At 40.1% G+C, this 24,559-nt stretch overlaps 1 protein-coding gene across 1 annotated transcript; it reads right to left on the reverse strand.

Annotated features, from left to right (window-relative positions):
- Positions 1-618: 618 nt before the first annotated feature.
- pla2r1 (phospholipase A2 receptor 1) lies at positions 619-24,011 on the reverse strand. The gene is made up of 30 exons (XM_019262328.2): positions 23,614-24,011; positions 21,911-22,294; positions 21,615-21,788; positions 21,273-21,437; positions 20,980-21,093; positions 20,040-20,189; positions 19,534-19,728; positions 19,274-19,437; positions 18,894-18,998; positions 16,452-16,564; positions 16,161-16,330; positions 15,812-16,020; positions 15,098-15,243; positions 13,673-13,757; positions 13,453-13,588; positions 13,312-13,347; positions 12,471-12,631; positions 11,143-11,207; positions 9,373-9,473; positions 9,144-9,280; positions 8,400-8,517; positions 8,134-8,273; positions 7,181-7,322; positions 5,454-5,686; positions 3,721-3,901; positions 3,486-3,620; positions 2,268-2,390; positions 2,002-2,178; positions 1,413-1,448; positions 619-1,273 (listed from the first exon to the last, which is right to left on the reverse strand). The coding sequence occupies exons 1-30, from the start codon at positions 23,756-23,758 to the stop codon at positions 1,056-1,058; spliced, it is 4,458 nt and encodes a 1,485-aa protein (XP_019117873.2). The 5' UTR covers positions 23,759-24,011; the 3' UTR covers positions 619-1,055.
- Positions 24,012-24,559: the final 548 nt, after the last annotated feature.

The raw sequence follows: 24,559 nt of genomic DNA on the forward strand, positions 1-24,559 counted from the left end.
GTGATATGAATTCTTTGATCTCAGTTATTTTATGAGGATGTTCCAGGAGGAAAGGGCACATTATAGTCATAATCAGCAGAGGGAGTGTACAAAAAGTGGAAGTAATCGATGGACTGAAAAGGGGAACAGGGGATTTTCTTCGATTCCTCTGTTATTCACACAGCAAGACTCAGTTATGAAACTGCAATTGTTAGGCCTGACTTGAATTTATTAAAAACACAAAGAAAATTGTGCAAAATACATCTAATAATTAGCCTTTCCACCAGCAGACAAAAGTGAACAAATCCAATTATCAGTTATAGCCTTACACATTTTCTGTTAGTTGTGAACATACAAAAAAACCTCTGGTATTAATATACAGCATGTATACTTAAAAAAATAAACTAAAAATACAAAAGTAATACTGACAAAATTGCTGTACCACATGTGCAGCTCTGACAGCTCCTGAATTCTGAATGAAATATACAAAATTACATCACAAATATCATAGGTAACTGACAGGTAGACCAAGATTTTCCTTCACCTGTTCCAGTCTTATTGAGTAAAAATCTTTATTATCCAAATTTTTTCCCATATATATATTATATATATATATATATATATATATATATATATATATTTTTTTTTTACCAATTGAATAAATCGTAATACTGAATGATTGCAAGTGTTCAGTACCTCTTTTAACAAGTTCAAAGCTCTCTAGCATCCCTTCAGTTCTTCAACATTCTCATTCATGTGGACTTTGTTAGTCTAGAAATTCAAATGAGGGCTCTTCAGTGTCGACACAAGAAACATCATCACAAATATTTGTCTCGTTGAAAGGATTTCAACACATGAAAACTGTAGAGAGCAACAGGGAATCCTTCAAATACATTCTCAAATCGAAGAAAGACATTTTTTGCCGTCATCATCTCACCACTGTCCTGAGGAGTCAGCGTCACAGCTTTACAGTGTCATGTGGCATTCATACGTGATGGTGAAATGGTGAGAGACAGACACAGAACTGGGAGGAACAACAGAGAACTTAAAACAACAAGAAAAGGAGTCACTGAGTGCTATTCTCCTGAGTGAGCCTCCAAGTCTGTGATCAGCACGTTTCCATCCGACTCCGTAGCCTGTGAGCTGGTTTGTCTGTAATAAGCACTACCAAGAGTGGGAAGCCTCTGAAAACGCGAAGCGTTCCTCTTGTACATGAACCACATTGCTCCTGCCAGCAGGGCAAAGACAAGTACAGCCACCAGCACTGCAGCTGCGATGACACCATGATATACACCTGAAAGACACAACATGATTCGCTTCTGTGTATCATGCATCATATCATCAGGTAGCCTAGAGCAACATGCTCATGCTTTGGGCACACATAAAGATACATGCAATCAAGTGTAAATCACTGCAATTAAAGTGCACTTTACCGTTTATTGGAGCCACTTCCACTTCAGTCCCTACATCTGCAAAACAAGACACAGTGAAGTTTAATGTTTAGTCTCTGCTGCACATGTACAAATGTAGCTGTGCTGTTGAAGAATCTGCCAGGCAGTAAAATGTTTTTTAAACCTGCAATAACTTTTTTTTGTCCCATTTGTGGCAGCGGAAACAAGTTGTGAACACCACACTGACCCATAAACACCCTTTAGTTTGTTATTTCTAACTAAAGGGTGTTTACTTACATTTTGAATTAATTGCAGTTGTATTTCTCAACACTTGGCCTCAGTCCATTTTTCACTTTTGGTCTCCATTAAGGGAAATATCTGGCTCTTCTACGTTCATCAGCTAGTTGCTAACTGTGTCTGCTGTCCTCTTCTGGTTAAGTAGCATGCAGCTTGTGCAGAACTGCTTCTTTGTTAACTTATATTTCTGATTTCAACACCAGTGGCATTGTTATCTGGTTAAAAAGGTACAGATTTTGTGGACTCAGAGCTGGAGAAAGCTAACAGATATTCCAGTATTGTTGTATGTGTTTAACCAATCACTGGCAAACCATGGCCCCCCGATTCAACTTACTTGTGATAGTTTTGCAGATGAAGCCGAGCCGCTCGGTGCACTGTGACAGGTACCACAAACCATCCACCACCCTGGTATTAACACAGGTATCTGCAGTCAGCAGCTTGGTGTCCGGGGCTTTGCTGGGCCAGTTGGTGTATTCCATAGCTGAGCCATCCACCCAAGCCAGAGAATCAGCTAAAACCAGAGAGAGAGAGAGCATCTATTTAATGAAATTGGATCACAGGGGATCATCTGATGGATACGGGAGAGTGATAGATTCTTACTGTCAAAGTTGAAGTACATCCCCAACCACACTGTATGGTGATGGAACCCTGACGACCACAGCTGCTCCAGAACAAAACGATTCTCGGTCTCGCTCTCAATGGTCAGGACATCCGAGGTGTTGACTAGAAAGTGACAAGAGCACAACAAAACTCATAACCACTGTGCGGTTTTTAAATGAATAGCCATTTTAGGCCAAAACAAATGTATTCACTTCCTTATTTCTTTATTTATTTTAGCATGTTTTTACAGTAAACAGAGACTGGAAAGAGGGCAAAGAGGTAGCCTGGCTCTGCTGTCACCGTGAGATTCCAGGAAGTGAATCTCTCAGTCAAAGACAGTCAGGCACATAACTACAACTATACTTTACATCTCAATGTTTGTACAAATTATACAAATATTATTTTTTTTAGAGTTTTAGAGGGTTTTCTCCAGGTACTTCCTCCCACAGGCCAAAGACGTGCACTTAACAAGTTAACTGGTGACTCTAAATTGCGTGCGAATGTGTGAATGTGAGTGTGAATGGTTGTTTGTCTCTATGTGCTCTGCGATAAGTCCAGGGTGTACCGTGCCTCTCACCCAGAGTCAGCTGGGATAGGCTCCAGCCCCACCGTGACCCTGATGGGGATAAGCTGAATGGATGGATGGTTGTTAAATGGACTGTACTTTTTTAGTACCTTTCTAGTCTTCTGACTACTGGAGGCACTTTTACACTACATATCTCATTCACACGCACATTCATACACTGATGGTGCCAGCTGCTTATCAGTTTGGGAGCTAGTCATTCACACAATGATGGCACAGCCTTCAGAAGCAATTTGGGGTTCGGTATCTTGCCCAAGGACACTTCGTCATGCAGACTGGAGGAGCCGGGGATCGAACTACATGCTCTCCCTTCTGAGCCACAGACTCTACAGACATGAGAGTAGTACTGTTCCTTTCATCTAACTAACTCTTTACAAGAGAGTGAATCAGCTTATGTTTTACTTTTCCAAATATATATTTAGATTAAGCTGAGGTTTACTGTTTGTATCTTTTTCAAAAGTGTCACTTCTAACTATGAGCTCACTCTGTGCTTTTCAGAGCAGCTCCTCCATTTAACCTGTAGGGGGAGCAGGTAATCCATCCTGCTGTGAAGATTAAGTTTCAATTTTCACAGCACTGAAATTACACAGATAATGACTCTACAGCAGGTAATAAATAACTAAAATAACACCCACCTTTCTGCCTGCAGTGCTCTCTGGACTCTTCAAATGTGAGTTTCTCCACCACAGGTTCAAAGTTGTAACAGCCTTGTCCAAATTTCACCCACGTGGATGGACACACCAGCTCGTATGATATAAATGGTTTAATGCCTGTGAGAAAGAGCAAGAGAAAGGCAGAAAATGTTGTGTATTTTCACGCATTACGAGCAACAGAAACAGCTTTTTCAGGTTTTACTGAAGTAGCACTGACCCGCTGGGGAAACATGGCACAGGGCTCCTGGGAGCGGAGTTTCGCAGTCTGCTCTTCGCCAGCCTCCGTTCACATCCATGTACACACACTCTCCATTCACAATGTCTTCATCGTCATCGGCTGCGTCCCAGTGTGTGTACACTGTGTCACTGCCGTCTGACCACTGGTAATTGATGCCACTCTGTAAGGAAGCACAGAGCGTCTGTCAAAAATGTGGTGGCACTCTGTCAGAAACATTGAACAGGACTTATTTAACATGCAAGCTATCGTATATCACCTTCTTGTATAATACCTGGAGGTTGGTTCTATCTAATCACTGGTACTGGGTGTCAGCCATACGTTGGACTATGTATTTGGTTGTTTTTACTGTGTAAAGTATGTTTCATTTGCCATAATTAAGTTTAAGATAAAGAAAATCTTCTTGCCAACTCACTCAAATTTACAAGTTCCTGTATTATGCCTACTCCACTACTTTATCCTAGGTCTGACCTCTTAACTATGAAACAAAATGCCTAATAGAGATGCATATTTTGGAAGGAAATTCCAGCTACTGATCACCAAAACACACACACAGTGATGTAATGATCAAGAAAGCAGTCATAACAGTTATTAAACCATGACAAAACATCCATATTTGTTAGTACTGAACTATGGTGGTTGCTATATTCATGAGTACAGTCAAAATAACAGATTTACTTTGGGTGGTTCATGAGAACATGATCAGGCAAGAGAGGCAGAGAGAGAACCAGTTCATTCACTTCCTATGTGCACTTCCCTCCATGACTAAGACATTCCATGGGAACTCAGTGATACTTGAGTCCAAATGTCTCTGACTATCTGCTGGGAAAGCACATGTCTGTAGATAGAATACCTCTATTTGGGCAAAGAGCCAGGAGAAACACACTAGAGGCATGTGAGACAACTGTATCTAGCCATCAGCGGGCATTTATGTAAAACAAATTAAACAAAACACGTTAGGTATTCATTTTAAAGAATCTTTAAGGACCTTTTTTTGTAATATTTTATGCTTTAGACATGTCGGTAACTAATTTTTCCTTATTAGGGTTTAGTTTCAGGGTGTTTTGCTCTAACTATAAGCTTTCAAAAATTTGAAATCTTGTCACAGTCTTGCATCATGGTACAGCAAAGCAACATGGGAGATAATCTGAGATACTCAATTAGTGTTTTTTTCTTTGGAGCCCTCCCCAATCTGTTCTGTTCTTCAATAAAACCAAAATTAAAGTGAGATATTGGTGTAGTTTCTTCTTTTTCTTGTTACTGCTGAGTCACCAGCACTTTCATGTTTCATTCATAAAATAGTGACGCTGCTAGAAATCTGCTCGCTGACCCGATAAAACTGGAACGGGGGGAGTGTGTGTATATTGGGGAATGATGGTCACACTTGCCAGTTTTGTGATGCTGATGACATGCCGGCATGCGCAAGCTATGATTTTGGTAAAGAAAAAAAAAATTTGAACTAAAAATGCATCTTATGCATGCAGCAGTGTATTGTCTGCAACTCATGCTCATTTACCAGGATTACTTTTGGAAAAAGGTGCTTATTTGCTTTCTTGCCAAGAGTTAGATGAGAATATCACTTTTAAAATATGAAGCTACAGACAGTAAATGGTTAGATTTCCCAAAAAAGCAGACAAACACACACCTTTTAGACACAGACATATAGTAGACATACACAGTGCAGAGTTATACATATTGCATGGGAGGATACATACATCTTGACTATACAGTCCAATCCAGTGGGGAACTGCCAATCTATTGACAAGGACAGTAAGGAAAGCCTGGTGGTAGGCATCTGTAACGCTCACTAGGTCAGAATCATTCTCTGTGCACATATGCATCGCGTCGTACCAGCTCATGTTGCCAGACACAACCTTGTAGGTGTGGCTCCTGTACTCAATATTATCAGGGAGGTGGCGACAGGAGTGAGCGGGTGGTTTGGATACATCTGAAAACAAGAAAACAGGGTGTGGGAGGAAGGTAAGATAATGGTACAATGGAATGATTACTTCAGGGACATATGCAATTAATAGATGTTTAGCTGTCACGCACATCAATTAAAGGAACAGTTCAACATTTTGTGTTTGTTCCCTTTCTCGTGAAGAGTTGGAAAATTGATACCACTATCATGAGTAGAGACTTCTGTTAATTTTTGTTGTTGTTGTACCTGACAGGCTAGCTGCTTGCTCCTGTTTCCAGTCTTTATGCACAGTTAAACCTTTTCCTTGCTCTAGCTTCATTTTTACCAATAGATATAAAAGTGGAGTCAATCTTCTCACCTAACTCTTGGAAAGAAATCGAGTAAGTGCAAAGTTTGTCTCTGCGTCTGGGTGAAAGCAAACAAAGAAAGTAGCCACCTGGAATAGCCATTATGACTAACATGCATGGGAATCCACTGTACATGTGGGCCAATACAATATGGAGTCACAATGCACCTCAAGCACTCGGCCACCAGGGTGCCCCTAAAGTTTGCTTTGTAGCACCTGCAGCCACACAGTTTAATCAGTGATGCTAAAGGTGACCCCACAGCACTCAACCCAAATCAATGCAGCACAGTTAGAATGTTAAACTTCTGTAAAGACAAGATTTTCAAAGGGGTGTGAATTACTCTTTCATGTGTTATGGTGTTTTCTATTTTGTTATTTATAATGTTTAATTATATGTTTAATATTTTGAGTTTTGTTCATCTTTAATATTTATTTGGTCCAGTATCACAATATGTGACTGTCAGTGACTGCTTTTTAATTTTTAAATTCATTTTGAGTCACCAGTTTATACTACAAAACATATACCATTATCATTATTTCCTCAGCCTTCAAAATTTAAGAACTTTTTTGGGAGTTTGCACACTAAAGCAATGAAAAGTATGTCAGAGGGAGACTTCAGAGAAGAAAAAAAAGAATGGAGATTTGCTAGAATAAAACAAAAAAGAATATCAGAGAAATCTGGCTGCAAAGACCTTACATATTTAATGCACTTGGTCCAGAATTTAATTAACATATTTTTTCTGAAGATGAAGAGAAATAGTAATCCTTATCATATAAATTCATAAATGTCATATACTATATCTATCTACTTTCCTTGCCTCAAAGTCAAATTTTCCTAAAAAATAATGGGGAAAATTGCAGATCAGTGTTGTTGAGTGTGCATTTTAGTGCTCTCTGGAACTCAGCCCAGAAAAAGGTCTTTTCATCGGACACTCTCACAATATTTGCCAGTGACTGGATTCCTGAAACACTTATTGTCTGCAACATTTGGCATCCCCTCTAGCAAAATGTGCTTTCTGCTTCAGTGTAAAGGGGGGCTAGATTATAAGTGTATGAGAGACGTCTGACAGCAACACAAAGAAAGACAAGACGTGCTGAAAATGACTCAGAGGGGTAATGAAAGACAGGTGGTGACAGGATAAAACCAAAAGATAGAGAAACTGAGGGAATCTTACCTTGAGGTTTTTGACAAACAAAGCCATACGCACTCTCGCTACACCTCTCAAAATACCACTTCCCTGTCAGGTGGAAGTTGTGGTTGTTGGACAGAACCATGCACAACTGCTCATTAGCAAATCTACTGACCCACTCGTCGTCCTGGGGGGGGATCATAAAATAAATATCAATGCACACAAACCCATTCACAATAACACATTTATGAATGTGTTCACACATCCCGAGACTGAATTGCACTTGGTGTGTTTTCACAACTTTGTTTGCACTATACCAATCACCAGCAACTGGTCAACAATTCTTTATCATTCTTGTTATTGTTGGGTGTTCAGGGGTCCACAAGTCTACCAGACTACAGTATTCAGACAAGAAAAACAAAACAACCTGATCTAATGCAATTAAAAGCTTAAACTTCTGTTGTGTATACAGCAAACAGTGAGATGAAGCTAAAGACTAAGCTAGAAAGTAAAAACCTGATCAGAAGAAATTCAGTTTTGTGAAATGGCACAATTTTGGATGCATCCGTGAGTCATGATGCAGTGTTTTGTTTCTGGTTGCGATGGAAAAGCCACAGCACTGATGATTACTTCTCTGCCTGGATTTCCATAGTTTCCATAGTTCCATAGAAAATGAAGTAATTCATACAATTGTATGTGTGTGTAGTGTTAAAAACACACTTTGAACCAATGTTCACTATCACAGACTCTCAAACTCCTCCATCTGGCATAGACGCCACTGAATATAGAGATCTGGAACTTGTCTTGGCTCGCCCAAGTCATTAAAAAAAACCCAAAAAAACTGTAATTTTCTGCTTTTGTATGTGATAATATGACTTCCCTGTGGACTTGTGTGAGACACATATTCATACAGACAAGCAGATATAATCAAAAAAGACAACAAAGTCATGTTTCTGACAGCAGTGTAGGTCAACCTGAATCATCTCACAGGAGCTTACATTGAGAAAGCTCCTCGGTGAAACTGGAGACCAGTTGGTGTAGCTGACTTTTTTCCCACTGGTCCATGTATCAGGGTCTTCATCCCAGAGACCAATCCACACTCCAACAGAACTTCCCTGGAGCAACATGGTGATGTATGCTGCAGAAGAAAATACAGTTTAAAGAATGTGTTTCTTTCTAACATGCCAAAACAAAAAGTCTTCTTGCCTGACGGAGTTTGTACAGAAAATGTACAATAGCATAGTGTGGTTCACTTTGCCTCTACCTTGTTCAATTTCGTCTTCTATTGCGATGAGTGAGCCTTCGAATGAGGAGCAGATGGACTGGGCATCATTCCAACTCTTTCCATCCTTTGGACTGTTAGGGAGGTGAAGCAGAAGACACTGCCAACACACACACACATAAACCCACACAAAACATGAATATCACACTGTTAAATGCAAATTATTATTCCCCAATCACCACCAGGACTCTTGTTTGTAGAGGACAGGATTCAAAGCCTGAGCACATAGTCGTCTTTGATAAACACAGAAGGACGCAATTTCATGTTATTGGTTATTCAAGAAAAATGGAAATGTTTGGCAGGTGATTTTATGCATTGCCAAAGCTCTGGGATTAAATCAGGAGGAAAATTAGGTAACATTACACAAGGCATTAACTTCTTCACTGTTCATATCCTATGAAGTTTAGCTTAAAAGGTACTTAGTAAAAGGTACACTAGTTTAAGACATCAACCGTAATCTACAGTACAAAGTTTGAGTATGGCCCATCTCTCTCTTGTCATGATGTTTCAGCTCATAGACCTCAAATGATTATTGAATCGCTGTTAGTGGCTGACAGTTGGGGGATGTGATAGGTGTTGCTGCCCACAAACTCATTTTGTTATTTAGGTGACTAAGCTGACTTTGAATATTAGTTATTGAATTTTTTCCACAATATATTAAGGTCTCGTTTCACCAAGAGTGTGCGAGTATGTATGTGTGTGCATGTTCAAAGCGTGTGTCTGAACCTTGTGTCCAAAGTACAGCCATTTCTCCGGACATCCTCCGATGTAGCAAGGCTCCCTGGGAGTCTCCACCACCGACACAGTCTTCCTCTTGCAAACGTAGCCGTGGAGATCACTACACTTGTTTGTCGACCACTTCCCTGCAGAATAACAGGAAAACATCAACACATGCATTCTAGCATGTGCAATCATACATGCATTAGTGTGTGTTTTTACATGTGCATGTGTTTACCTGACGAGGAGGACATGGTGACACACAACCTTTTTCTTGGGCCAATTATCGCAGTCCCCTCTGCCCAATTCTGAAACTCTACCTCCGTCTTGTCGCTCCAGCTGCAAATAAACACACAAACACATTTAACAAACGTCCCTAGCTGATGTCCTCTTCTTAATAAACCTGTCAGGAGGTTTTCATGAACCCAATTAATGCTGGTATGATCCCCTCCAGCTTCAAACACACCTCCAGTTTCAGGACCTGGTCTTCCCTTCAACACTTTCTGCTTAAATACAAGCTTTACAGTAGCTCAGGTAATCAGTGGTATAATTAGCTTATTCAGTTCAGCTACAAACTGACTTGTAACATCCAGTCACTTTATTTATTTTAATAAACTGTCTCACTATTACTCGACTTCACCTCCAATACTTCTCTGACTGTGACTAAGCTTTTGTATCAGTCAAATTACGCTCCGAAAAGTCTAACAGAATTTCCTGAAAATTGGCAAAAGAAAACATATATTTTCATCCACTACTGTCAGGCAAAATTAGCAGCTGGCTGCAGGAGAAGAGGGTGCAGCAAGCGAGCAGCAGTTAAACCTTAAACATGCTGCAAACATGGCATGAATTATGGTGTTTGCTTCATGTCATCAATTTGAGATACATTAGTCTCCTCTTCGCTTCTCACAGATCTGATATTTTCATCGACACTTTTCCATTCTCTACGGTAACAGAACGATGAGAGGATGTTTAAGTTACATGCTTCATTTACATCATGATTCATTTGCAACGTTTTCATTCCTCTTTGTCACATTTTACTTTATTAACTGATAAAACATCCTTTTTCACCTCAGCCAAGCATAAAGAAACTTTTTTGAGATCTTAAATTTTCTATTGTTTCCCCTATTTCTTATGCACAAATAGAACATTTGCATAAAAAGTGGAGGTGGATGCAAACACTTATTGTTGTCCTGTTAAGCTCTGGTGCTTATATACAGTATTTTTGTTTCACTTCTGCACCCACATAAATTAGAGGAATTAATTCTCCCAGCAGAATCCTCGTTACTGCTCAGAGCGCTCCCACAAAGAGCAGAGCATTTCTCACTAAATCTCCATAATCATTTGTAATAAAAAAGTTTCTTGTCAAATGTCTCAAACTCATAATCTGTGGATCTCAGACACTTGTTGTAAACAACTCTGAGACTAGACTGGAATAAGTGCAACTTCTTTTTACATAACAGCTGTTTGCAGTAACACATACTGTATGTAGGTGTTCTATCTGTCTCACAACATTAGCCTCTATTTGATTTTAGCAGGTACTGTAAGTGTAAGAGCAACTCAGTCAGTTGAGGTTTGATTTAAATTGTTTGTTTGCTTAGACAGGTTGGTATTTTTTTATATTTCTTTCTTCATTTGGCAACACCTGCAGTTTATCCTTTGTAGCTGGGCTCTATTTTTTATTATACTGTATCTATACAGTTTGTTGCAACAATTTGCTTCAGCAACATGCAAGCTATGATTTGTAACATGAGATTATTTCTCTTGCTTATTTTGATGTTCCACAGGTGAAAACACAGTACCTGTAAACCCCGTATGAGCCCCCAAAAAGCCCTGTACTGACTCACTCAAATTTGTCTTCACTTTGCGGGTGGTTGCCACCGTTTGCAATCTGCAGCCAGGCAGTTCTTTTGTGAAACGGACCCCTTGGGTTGCAACAACATCAACATGTGTCGACTAACAGAATCAGTGGCAGGAACAGGAAATGTTTAACAAACTTCAAAACACACACCTGACATCCTCTCCAGGCTGCCCAATGGACAGGCCGATCCACCAGTCGGTCGGGCCAAGGGAGAGCTGAGGAGGCACAGTGAGAGCAACAGAGATGAAAATGAGCTTCACTTCTACCGTCCTCCCCATCCCTATCCAGTCCAATCCAATCATGAGCTTCTCTTTCTTACAGGAGCAGCCATTCTGGGGCTTGGCCTCCTTGGCCCACGTGTTTGGGCTCCTCCATCGCCTTGTTTTGTTACCCTCTATCCCCTCACAAGCTTTAAACTCCACAAGAGCCTCATTTAGTGCGGTAAAAAAACAGCCTTTTTCTTGCTCCCTGTGTGCAGGAGCAGTTGAACAGTTGTTGTCAGGGCTGGCCGCTGGCATAAGTGAGCTATGCAGATGCTTTAGGTCCCCAACTGCTAGGGAGGGGTCCATACATTAACTCAGACTCGCTCTTCACTTTGTACAGTGCTAAGTTTACTGATTCATGCATTGACCGTGAGAGCCACGCAATTTGCCCTTTTCATATGCTCTCACAGCACACGACCATTAACCTATAGATTAATTTGTCGTTTTCCTCCTGATAGTCTGAAGAATTCACTGCTGCACGATGTTGCTCGTCTGTCTGTGTGTGTCCTGTCAGCAGTGTTGAGCTGCGACATTATCGATTAGAAATTCGATTCTGCTTGCATCACAGACCTGTGTTGTCATTTTGAGACTCGGTTTGAAACGTTTTGTCAACATGTGAGAACATGTATGACACGGATAATCTCCTGTTGTGTGCTACATGTGTGAAATAATGAGTCAGTCGCTGTAAGTTACTATGGTAACGGAGACACCCTAAAACTTTATGATGATTCTCAATAAAATCCTCAATGTAGCCTGATTGTTCCTCAATGATATAATCCCAAAAAAAAAGGTTAAGCCCTAAAGCTCCACCTTCATGAAAATATGGAATTATGTATGTTAAATTGTCCTGTGTGCAAATCATCATTATAGTTATCCTCACTCTCATTTATTAGACAGGACCTCTGGCTAATACTCATTTGGCTGCAAAAGTGTCAGGCGATTAAGCGTCTTTGTAGCCTTCACTAAATATTCAGTTAACACGTGACCACAGCACTCTGTTCTCTCTCTTCTATTACTAGGCTGATTTTCTAGTTTAATAACATCTAGTTTGTTTTCTGGACAAAATGATCCTGCAGGATCTACAGTGTGTGAACAACTGTATTAATGTGTAGCAAGCTGTCATAACCTCAAAGTGATCATAAAAAACATATAAGCTATATGGCCACCTGACAATACACAGTACATGACAGTACATGAGCAATGGCAGTAACAAACCCGTCGCAATCGCTCCTTGATGAAGTGCATCTCCTCTTTGGAGTGAATGGACAGCAGGTAGGCTCCCATCATCTGACAGGCCAGAGAGACAGCGTCCCAGTCAAAGGGCTGTTTCGCCAGCAGGTACTCAGCTCCGCGGTAAAACACCCAGGGCTCACTCTCTGTGGGGGGGCAAGGAGGACAATTATACAGAGGGCCGCATACATTTTCAAGAAATACCAATTTAAATATATTGATGGGTACATACATTGAATGAAGACACTGATTGCTGACTGACTTAAGCTGTTACACGTCTAATAATCTGGCTAACCTACAGTAGAAACATAGAAATATGGAAACATGGAAGAGTTTTTTTCACTGTTACATTAGATTATTCTGAGAACACTGAATGTGATGTAATAAATGTAATTGTTTTACCTGGGTAACCACTTTTTGCAAAATGACAGGAGGCCAGTTAATAAACAAACATTAATATAATTTATCAGATAAAATATTAAACATTAGGTTTATTGATGTGGCAGAATAAGACAACTCGTAACAAGACAAGTTTGTAATACTACTAATTAGTAATTGCCACTATGCAGGAACACTGCGCTCAAGCTTGCAAGTTTTGACTCATGATAATACCTGATACTAGCAACCTCCAATAAAGCAATTTGGCAAATTAAACATACTGGTTTAGGGAAAGGGAAATGTATCTGGTTTTTTTTCATTAAATTGGTTATTTTCATTGTTTCAATGTTTTGCTGTCCTCGCCAGGAGGCAAGTCCAGCTTCTGTGCACTGATCTACAGTATCAGTGCATGCCAGAAGCAATGAAGTAAATACAAAATTTGACTTACGCTCAGTGTACCAATATGGTTTTTTCAGTTCATCACCTGCAATATAAAGAGAAATAAAGAAAGAGTTTAGTAAGTAATGCAGTACTGATGTGTGTATGTGCAGTATATCCAGGGGGAGAGTAATGGTGCGAGGGTGCTCGCCTCTGTACAGTTTGCAGATCCACTCGTGTTTGGTGTCACAGGGCTGCGGCATGATAGTGTCAGTCAGATCACTGTACACAGCACAGTCCCTCCTGTCATCCTCCTCGTTCTTATCATCTATGAAGGACGACAACACCTGCGCAAAAGCAGACACCATCCTCTAATTATTACCTTGTTAGAACAAAGCATGTGGACACGGTGAACATCTTCAATTACTCACAGGAGTACCATCAGACCACTCCCAGCCACCAGGATTATCAGGGTCTCTCTTATTTAAACCAATCCAGAACCAGCGACCCTCTGTTCTACAAGAGAGGAGCAGAACAAAAGTCTTTTTAACATTTGAACTGAAAGTATTTAATCACACTGATGCAAAAAACAAAAACAAACATGTGGAGCACCCCAGGGTTCAATTCTAAGACCTCTTACCTTCCTCGTACTGTACCCTCGGTTATGTCATATACAGACATGATGTAGCATTTCATACATATTACGTATACGTATTGTCGTCATTGTGTTAAGATGTAATTTTTTATTCTTGAAAGTTGTCCTTGGAACTGCGTATAACACTGACAGCAACAAAAAACAGAGAGAGATTCCTTGTATGTGTACACATACTTGGCCTCTAATTCAGATTCTGATAAAAGCCTATCATCAATCATAATCGTTATGATCTGTCCTGTCTGAGTAGATGCCAAGCAGATGTGAAAGACTGGATGCAAAAATGTGATTCACTAGCAGTGAGTAACAGGCTACGTGTACAGTTCAAGCCATGTCTTATGCTAAAAATGTTATGTATTTTGTTGAGTTGTGTACTTGCATTATTCCTAATGTTTCTCACCATGTTCAAACTCAGAGGAATAAGTAATTTTGTTTTTATTTGGTGGCCTGTCGACTTCACATCATATCCTCTTTACCACCTCTAGTTGCTAAAACCTCTGGGGAAACAGGTGATATGCCCCGAGAGTGGGAAAGGAATTTAGCGACTGTGACAAAACATAACATGAATTAAAGTGTAATAAATTATCTCACCCACGAACATGATTTCTGCATGTCACATAGATTTACATCAGCAATGGTGGTTATGCAACAGTGTATCTTCCATGTTCCCACGCTAGTTCACAACATCATCAAACTACTTTTAATGTTTTTGTTTTGGTGTAAAGAAAATTACACACTATACGTTAAGGCCTGTTCATTGTCAGACACTAGATTATATTTCATAGCTGCTTTCATAAAACCAACCTGTGTGCTGCCTGAGGTCTTCAGACAAGAACCGACTGGCTGGTCCTGTCTCTAGATTTAAGACTAGATTGGTTCATGGCTTTGCTATCAGGGCACCTAAGCTCTAGGGTGATTAGCCTGAAGAGCTATTTTATTTTAAATCACTTCTTGAAACTTATTTTATACTTGACTTATGCTTTATTCACCGCACAATTTAGATTTTTAAGTTATGTTTGTTTTTTTGTAATCACCTATAGGCGGATTATGAAACAATCCCAAACCACATATTATCTTCATAATCCAAAAAATAAATTCTCACTGCTCTATGAACATAAAACACCAAAACATAACACCACAACTGATGCATTTACCAGTTCTCATAACATTCCTGCACTGACAAGGCCCAGAGGGCTGTACCAACCCTTCAAATATGGTACTGAGGAGCTGCTTAACAAACACCTGCTCCTCATAGTGGTGGAAACTGGCCAGCTGAGCCCCGAGGGCCTGGCAGAAGAAGTCTGCTTCCACCCACGAGCGCTTCATCAAGACTTTCTCATCGTGGAACACCTAGAAGAGCAAAACTTGCTGTCAGCTGAGGGTTACAGGTTAAATGGAGAACAAACATGCATCACATCTATAGAAACAGTTTCTTTCTGTATATTTTTAGATATATTCTGTGCATTTATTAATCATTTCACAATCACAATAAATCAACAGTTCAATTATAAATCCTTATATATACAGAGAGAAGAACACTAAAATGCCATGCAGTAAATGCATTTTTAATGAACCTTACAATGTAAATTAAACTATTTTCTCAATTAAAAATGATTTTTTTTTTAGCTTTTTCTGTGCCAGTAGTTTTTGCGGCTTTAGTACTATCACCCCACTGACTATAGAGCTGAAATAATAATACTTGATTAATTACTAGTCGATAGACAGATAATTAATCAGCTACATTAATCTTTATGTAAAAGTAAATTGACTATCTAGGTTTGATTGGACAAAACATCTGGGCTCTGGGAACTTGTGAGGGTCATTTTAGAGACCAAACCAATCTATACTGTCCAGTGCATGCTGGCATGCTGGGGTAGGTTAAAAATAATTGTTTTCTTTTGCTTTATGTTTGACATACCTTAAAACAGTACATCAGCCCAGAGTGTGATTCCCACCCCGGAGGACAGGGGGCATAGGCATCAATGTGGTGCTCTGGCAACTGGACCTCGTGATAACTGCTGATGCTCTGCTTACACACTGACAAGGCCTTGTGGGACTTGCAGTCTTTCACCTCCCAGCGACCCAAAGCATGGCCACCTGACATAGCAACACAGCTACCGGCAGTGACTAATGAGAGGAATAGCAAAGGAATAGATGAAGGAGATGGAAGGAAAAAAAGATTCATGTAAAACCAAATACCCAGATGAACATAATCATAGTATGTTATTCGTAATTAAAAAAACAAAACATATACAACATCTGGCTACCTGGCTGATGTTTGTTCCAGTTACTGAAGGTGAGAGGGACAGAGAAGCCATTTTTATGAGACCAGCTGTACACTCCCATCTCGCCCTCATCCACGAGATCAATCCAGTAATACATGCTACTGTTGGCTCCACTCTCACTCAGCAAACTGTTGACGAAGGCCTGCTCAAACCTGCCAGCATGAGAAGAGGAGAGGCGAGGCGAGGAGAGAGGCTACAATGTTACCACAAATATTTAAAGGTATAGCTTTTCATAATAAGTCAACACAACAAATCATTTGCTCAATAAAACACCTGTTTTCCAATTGAAGAAGATGGGCCTTGCAGTAATATCCTTGCGTTGCATCATAAAAGTTGTGTTCGTGGCTAGTCACTGTGTAGCAGGAGTGACCGTGTCGCTTCCAGCCCTGCAACATCAACAACAACAAATCCACCAATCAAACTCAATTTAGGTTCTATTCAAACCTGCAGCTTTTTTCTACATTGCACAAGACTAAAGAATTATAAAATATAGTACTTTAGCAGAAGACCTGAAACATCTAAACGCACACATAATAAGAAAAATTAGTTACAGGAGTAACATTCAGCAGAGAGACAGAGTTTGTGATACAGAGGGTGAGATGTGGAGTAGGACTGGGTATCAAACATCAATACTTTTTTTAGACTTTTTTGGTACTGATCAAAATGTGTCTGTGTCTGTTTATATTTCTTGAGCTAACGTTTCCTTTTGGAATCAGCGTTGAAAGAAAAGTACTCAAACCTGCCCAGTCCAAATCTGAGTGAAGGTTGTTCTATTTGTGAGTGTATGTGTGTCCGATTATAAGGACGTTTGTGTGTTAGGTTGTGTGGTTTGGTGTTTTGACAAGTGGTGTCAATTTGCCCCCTCCCCCTTTTCAACCCTATATCCACGTCTACCCCCTCATCCTCCCTATACTTGGTGACCAGAGGCCTACACTAAAACTTACGTGAAGATAAAACTAATAAAATGTTCTCATTTTCTCAACAAGATTACACTTACAGGAAACTTTTCACATTGTTGCATGCATTACTTGATTGTACAAGACCGAAAATAAAGAGACTAAAGTTAAAAATATAGTTTTGTTTGCTTAGATCTTGGCAGGAATCATCAGGGACTGCTCGAGTGTGTCCACTGATATTGTGCCTGCAGGGCCATTTCTGGCCTCACGATCCTGGGTACGAAGTAGCCCGATGACTCAGGAGTCTGATATTCTTGTAAACAGAGTCAGGGAGCAACATGAATGCCAGACAATACGTCAGCAGTGGAGTGAATCAGCTCATTGTGCTTCTGAAGGGAAAACTTGCTCAGAAGTTGAACTGCAGCAGGCGTGTGGCTCCGCCTGGTGCACGTCCTGATCTGTATGGGGCTATTGTAATACTGGACAGCACATAATCTGCCTCACAAAGTTAAAAATAAGTCACTTCAATTTCAGTCGGAAATAGAAAAAGAATCTATTCTTCCTAAGCAGAGTGTGGTCAAAGCATTACAAGGTCATTTAACCAAGTCAACAAATCAGACTTTCTTGCAAATGATTCGGTTACGTGAGAAATGACGAGGGCATTTATCACCGAACTTTTAAGACACAACTGACAGCAGCACTATTCTTTTACAGGCAGTCTTTTACAAATAAACAAAAGTTCCAAGTTTTATTGATTTTTGCTAACTTTCTCTTTTATTTGATGGTATCAATCTCTCAAGGCCAAACACAAAAGTGTACTACTAAGGTGGTTAATGTCTGCAAAATAACTGGCACTGTATGGGATGTTTACAACACTGTATATGTTATATAACATTACAATGTTATATAAGAAGGCAGAATCCATCCAGGCTTATTGTTTCCATCTTTCCATCAATATTTTGCATTTCTGCCAACTTGTTCCCTCCTCATACTTCCACTAGCTCAACTACTAGATTCAAACTCTCCATTATACCCTCTGACATCTTTTCTTATTTTCACTGTATATTTTTCGTGCGTCCTGTTGTATTCATGTGCTCTGTGTTTTATGCATGCTAAATGTTATCTTTGCTTTCCTATGAACACCAAAATCTGTTTCTAACAGGGCGCTCAGGGTTCCAACTCTTTCCTAAAGTTAATTTTCCAGGACTTTTCCAGGACTTTGATGAGATTGTGATTGATGAGATCACACCATAAACTAATATTTTCCTCTCCGTCTCATCTCTGGCTGTCAGATTTAAACATATAATTCCCGACTTTCTGTTACTCACTCCTGTAATTTGTTAAATGCTTTGTTTTAGTATTATTATATGTATTTTTAAAATATTATAGCATTATATTTATTTTGTTTCATTTGGAAAGCCCTTAATGGTCTGTGCTTGCAGTACTATGCAAATCAATTTCATCAGTATCATATTATAAATTAACACCCATAATTGAATAACCTGAACACCAATAACATAAATAGTAACCTACAATGTTTTTAAAGAGACTAATCACAGCCACTACTGAGTCATTACTTCAAAGGTTTTGCAGAGCTCTGTTAGTCAGCGTAGCAGTTCATTCTTAGCATAAATAAGAGAATGTTGAATTAATCTTCCAGGACATTTAACTTTTTCTCTCATTTTCCATGTTTCCATGTTTTCCGGGACATGTGGTAACCCCGCCGCTGCATGACAGTGTTTCCTTGTCTCGCTCCAAGACACTTCAGCCACTAAGTACATGTTGACCTGGATGTATGTGTGTTCATTCATGTTCCTACCTCGGGACAACCCTCGTCCCAGGTTCCGAGGTGACGATTCTGGCTTTCTTTTCTACACACAGCAGGCAGTCGCTCATCACATGACACTAAAAGCCAGTTACCTTCCTGTGAAAGAGGTAAACATTTTAGTCTCACAAGGGAAGCACCAGATAGCACGGTTAAACGTTTTAGAGATGACATTCAAAAATTGAAAATCTTTGGGTTTTGAACTGTTTGTTGGAACAATATGAGACATTTGAAGAAAACCTTAGGATCTAGAAAACCAAACGGTTAATCAAGAAAATAACAGACGGGTGACTTAATGATGAACAAATTTGAATTTGCTCACTTAAAACGCTAGAGATTCATGCAAAAGGAAGCATCAACAATGGGTATCCCACCTTCTTGTCTACTTTCACACAGAGTTTTTCATCTGTCAGGTTGTTGGGGGGGTGATACTGGTGCCAGAGGGTGAGAGTTACTGGTGAGCCTTCGGACCACTCTACAGTCGGTGACGATGCCTGTTTCCAAAGACCGATCCACACCTCCATACTCTCCCCAGAAACTGCACACACCATTGCATTAGTACAAAAAAAACAGTATTTAGTATCCCCATGGTATGTCCACAGAGCATGCATCTGTGTTGCACGATACTCCTTACAGTTAGCTAGTAGGTTGAGTAGATTTTCCACCTCAGACAGAGAGTGGATGCTGGTGAGGTTTGCTCCCTGAGATTCGCAGGCCTGAGAAGACTCCTCCCAGCTTCCTGCTTCAGTTTCTGACATCAGCCTGTAGCAGAAACCATTATGAGGCCACCAGCCATTAGCACACTCTGTATGGATATATTGCCAGTTCTCTGTAAGTGGAAGAAGAATCGTGAGAGGAGAGGAGGAGAAATGAGAACATGACAGACCAGAATAACAAACAGATTCACAGCAGACATTGTTTTGGTCTAGCCTCCAACAGTGCAATAGAGAGGAAGGTCAAAAGTTCACTCTCCAGGTGCAGTTCAGCTGTGGAGGCCAAGAGCTACATGAGCTTTAAAAAAAAAAAAACTCATACATTTTGTACTGACTCATAATTCATCCCTCCCACAGATTAGGACACTTCTGAGGATGTAGGGAAATATGTCAGGTGTTCATCTGAAGTGTGTGCACACGTTCTCACCTAGTGGCTCGGCTCTCCGGGTGTTGTTAGGCATCTTCTTACAGATGTAAGGCAGAGCAGACTCGCAGGAGAGACTCTGCCAGTGACCCTCGTAGGCTGAGTTGTACACACCACACTGTCTGTTGTCTTGTAGCGGGCTGGCAGGCAGAGCTGATGAGAACACAGTGATGGGAGAACTTTAGTCTGAAGGCCACCTTTACTTCCCGCTTGTATACGATCCCACAAGCACCAAACAAGTTATTATGATTTGTTTCAAATCGATATTGAGCATTATTATGTGTATATTTTTCTCATCTGATGTTCTTAAACCTCAGTGCTAACCGTTCCCTTAATACCCTTAAATACAGCATATATATAAATATATTTTACAGTCTAAGATTGTAAATTTTTGTATAATAATAACTTTATTTATATAGCACCTTTACATAGACCCAACAAATTGACAGTATCAAAGAAAATAAAATAAGCTAAGTCAACTTAAATAATCTTTTATACTTTAATTTCATAAAAAAAGATTTACATCAAAAAATAATTTACTTCTGTTACTTCAATTCCCTATGAACCTGTAATAAGGATAATGATGATGATGTATAATAAGCAATCTTAGGTTGAATGATGCAAAATATTGGCATGTTAAACTGATTAAATGTTTTCTTGGCTGTCTATAATTTTGGCAATATTTTAAATTTACCAAAGCAACTTGATTCATTTGGATCCGTGAAGTCGTAGGATTCCTATTCTGGGCAGAATACGCTTAACAATACAAATGCCAGCACATACATTGAAAAAATAGTATGGTGAGGTGATTGAGGTGATTGAGATCTAATTTCTTCTTGTGTTAAAAAAGCTATATCAAATATGCAATCGTTGTGCTCTGTATTACTAAAGGAGCTATTGTCAAGCATACTCAGAGCTCATGGAGTAAACAAATAATCAGTACCTGTGGTGAAATTGACCAATGTCAAAGGTGCTCCATCGGACCACTGCCACCCCCGCCCATCCTTCAGGTGGTTCAGCCCAATCCAGACCATCGCTCCAACACTTGCAAGTCGATCTGCACAACATATAAAACTATGAGTCTGTACAGGACAGCAAATAGTGAGAAATAAATACAGAGTGATAAAGAGGAAGACAAACACATCAGATGTTGTATATAGTCTGGTTACAGGACATGGTGGATGTTTCATTCAGCAGCTTTATGATCCCTCTTTGTGTTTTCTACCAGATGCGTACCTCTGATGTACCTGTGCTCTGCCAGGCTGGTAATGCTGAGCAGATTTCCACCTTGAGCTTGGCAGGTTGACATCGCTTGACTCCAGGTTAGTATGGTGTACAGGTTGAACTGGTAACACGCCTGCAGCTCCTGGTTTGACTCCCAGAAAGGTTCACAACTGGAATCTGTGAATAAAGGCACACATTTAAAAAAGCAGTAGGAAACTTAGAAGGAAGTGAGGTGTAATGAGTCGGTACGCACGTGGCTCCAGGTGCGGGCAGTGTGTAGAGTGTTTTATGACAGACCTCGCTTTGTGCAGGGGGAAACAGGAGGTGTCCACATGTCTGTGTGTCCATTTTTACCTTGCACCGGACAGAAGCCCCATCTTTCGGCCTCATCATAACGAGTGCTGGTGGCACACCACAGAAGATGGTCCTCACGCCCCTCTGTCGTGCATTCATAGTACCATTTGTTGTTGTATCTAAAGGGAAAAGCACAGGGCATGCCATGCGCATTCCCCAACAAAGTATGGATATCTGCAAATAAAACACACAGATCAGGTTAGAGAGTAACTAAGATGACTGCTAACGTGTCAAATCTCACCAAAGTGCTGTTAGATTATAAATAAGAAGACATGTAAGATATTTTAGGTATTTACCTTCATATGGATATGAGCAGGGCGTCTCTTTAAGGGTGTTGAACCTTCTCCATTCAGTATAAGAGTTTCGCTTTACCACCACCAAACGTCCGGTCACAGCCACCTTCCACTGGGACGCCCCGTATAGCATGTATCCTTTGCAGCGCCACCACAGCACAGGGACGGACATGTCACACTCGAACATGCCGAGGGGCTGCGTAGTGTCCGAGATGTTGAGGCCCAGACACTTGCTGGTGCCAACATTAAAGAGGCGATGTCGGGAGACCCACTTCCACAGCATGCGACGCGTAGGCCGCTCGCAGTCGTCCAGCACCGGGTTGGAGCGGTCCACTGTGATGCAGCGATTCAGTGGCTCACTCTGCTGCAGGATGAACAGACCCTTATCTGGAAAGAGATGGATGGGAGAACAAGGAGGAAGAAGAGAAGTGAAGAGGTGAGACACATGAGGAAGTAAGTAATTTCCCATGTGAGAAATCTCGTGTGAGTGTTTCTCCACCAAAATGGAGCAAGCTAGATCCCGAGGGAACATTCTGTCATCCAAAACAAATAACTGTCTTTATGCAACTTGATACTGATGAAAACAACTGGAGGAATCATCTTGTCCTCCTTGTCACTATTGCATACCGGAGACATTAAAAAGTGTGTGTATTACTTGATCTAAATTCAATGTTCACATTGTCTTTGTTGAATTTACAAAGTTGCAAAGATTGTTTTAAAGAGGCGTTAGTGTTGCACATTCAGCCTGAACTGGGCTTGAAGGTTTATGTGAAGAAAACTGTATATGTGGGTGTATTTCCACTGTCTGCCTTCCTGCCATCCTTCCTCTGTGTTTACACAAGCATGGACTACACTAATATACTCATTGTGGTAGGAAAAGACAGTGTTTAAATCTAATCTCTTTGTATGAAAGTTTGTCTCAGCTCTGTGATGAACTGGCAAATGTAGGGTGTACCCTGCCTTTCGTCTAATGTATGGATTAAATAATCTTTATTTGATTAATATAAAGTCATTGTTTTAGTGTATATATAAAAAAAAATTGTTGACGTTTTCAGCATCAGGTACCATTTTTCTGCAAACAGATCATTTACAATCATGTTGAACAGCTGGAAATGAGCCATTTTCTATTGAAAATCAGCAAATTCTCACTTATAAGAAGCTAGAAGCAGTTCATGTTTGACATTATCCCTCCATAAACTAATTGATTTTTTTAAAAATATCCCATGTTGAACAGACTGATCTGCTGTTTTTCCTCATGCAGTTTAACTTAGCATAATGTTTCTTTTCAATAAAGAATTCATGTAGGGGGATGCAAACCATGTGTCATGTTTCTCTCTGTTAAAATGAAGTTGCACAGAGTGGAAAAGTTTTCATTCAGCTTTTGGACAGATAATAATAATATTTTTTTTTTTTAAAAAGTGGTAATGTGAGCTGGAGCAGTGGGGCTCAAACTGTGGTCCAGAGGCCACTGAGGGGAGGGGGACTTGAAAATAGTTTAGGTGGGTGCAAAGGAAACTGGGGAATAATTTAACTTAAGTCACCATCTCAATCAACACAATGAGAACATGTTGTAATGATTACTCAGCTCTCCCAACACACACACACACACACACTGCGCAGTACAGTTAATATAATTATCCACCATGTTAAAGACTAAATCCTACCAAAGAAACAACTCATTTTGCTGCACGACCACATGAACTTACTGTAATAGTCCATGAGCTGGTTTTTCTCCAGGACCTCATCGTCCTCTTCGGTGACACACAAGCAGCTTTTCGCCAACAACACTGTTGCACAAATAGTCGCCACGACAGCCACAGAGTCGATGAAACGCAACAACTGTATTAACATTTCGACGGCGGGATGCAATGTTGAAGCGCCAATGTCCGCACATACCGAGGCTCCTGGTCACAGAGAGTATTTTGGGCTCGTTGTTTTTTTTCCCCTCATAGAAAACTTTGACCGACTGAAGTTTTTCAGCGGGGGACCAGCGACGTCACGTCTGACGGAGGAGCTGCTGCTGCTCTCCGGGGCTGGAGGCTGCATTCCTGCCGCTCTGCTCCGGGCTGTTTTCACTGGGTCACAGCCACGAAAGCCTGATTCAGACTGCACAAAAGGCCTTCAGTAAACAAACAACACGACACACACATATGAATAATGTACTCACACTACACGTTTTTACTGTTTACTTCACTACCTTTGACAAACCGTGTACTACAGGCTACTTTACAAATGAACAGTGGTGGAAGTACTCAGAAATACCACAGTGTGTACAAGTATTCTAATAGTCATGCATTGCAAATTTAAAGACTAAATCTTAAACTAAATCTACTTATTCACGTACTTAAGTACCACAACTACTCACCACGCATTATAAACTTTGTATACTAATCCATTTTTCCATCTTGTTTAAATCTATTACATTTTATTTGTTGATAATATTTTAATATAAAAATGGACGCTAGATGAGTAAAAAGTACAATACTTAGCTCTGAACTGTAGGGCAGTGCAGTACTTGAGTAAATGTACTCAGTTACTTTCCATCACTACAAATCAATACATGATGATGATATAAAATATGATGCACAAACTGCTCAGCAGTATATAAAATAATTACAGTTAACTCCACTTCGACCAGCTATAGGCTACTTT

Source organism: Larimichthys crocea, chromosome VIII, assembly GCF_000972845.2.
Source record: "Larimichthys crocea isolate SSNF chromosome VIII, L_crocea_2.0, whole genome shotgun sequence".
Lineage (NCBI taxonomy): Eukaryota > Metazoa > Chordata > Actinopteri > Sciaenidae > Larimichthys > Larimichthys crocea.

Coding starts and splice junctions, on each gene's coding strand:
- pla2r1 (XM_019262328.2), bottom strand. CDS start 23,758: ATGTTAATACAGTTGTTGCGTTTCATCGACTCTGTGGCTGTCGTGGCG. Junction 2,391..3,485: donor AGAGCACTGCAGGCAGAAAG/GTGGGTGTTATT, acceptor GTCACTTTCTAG/TCAACACCTCGGATGTCCTG. Junction 1,274..1,412: donor GGAAGTGGCTCCAATAAACG/GTAAAGTGCACT, acceptor TGTGTCTTTCAG/GTGTATATCATGGTGTCATC.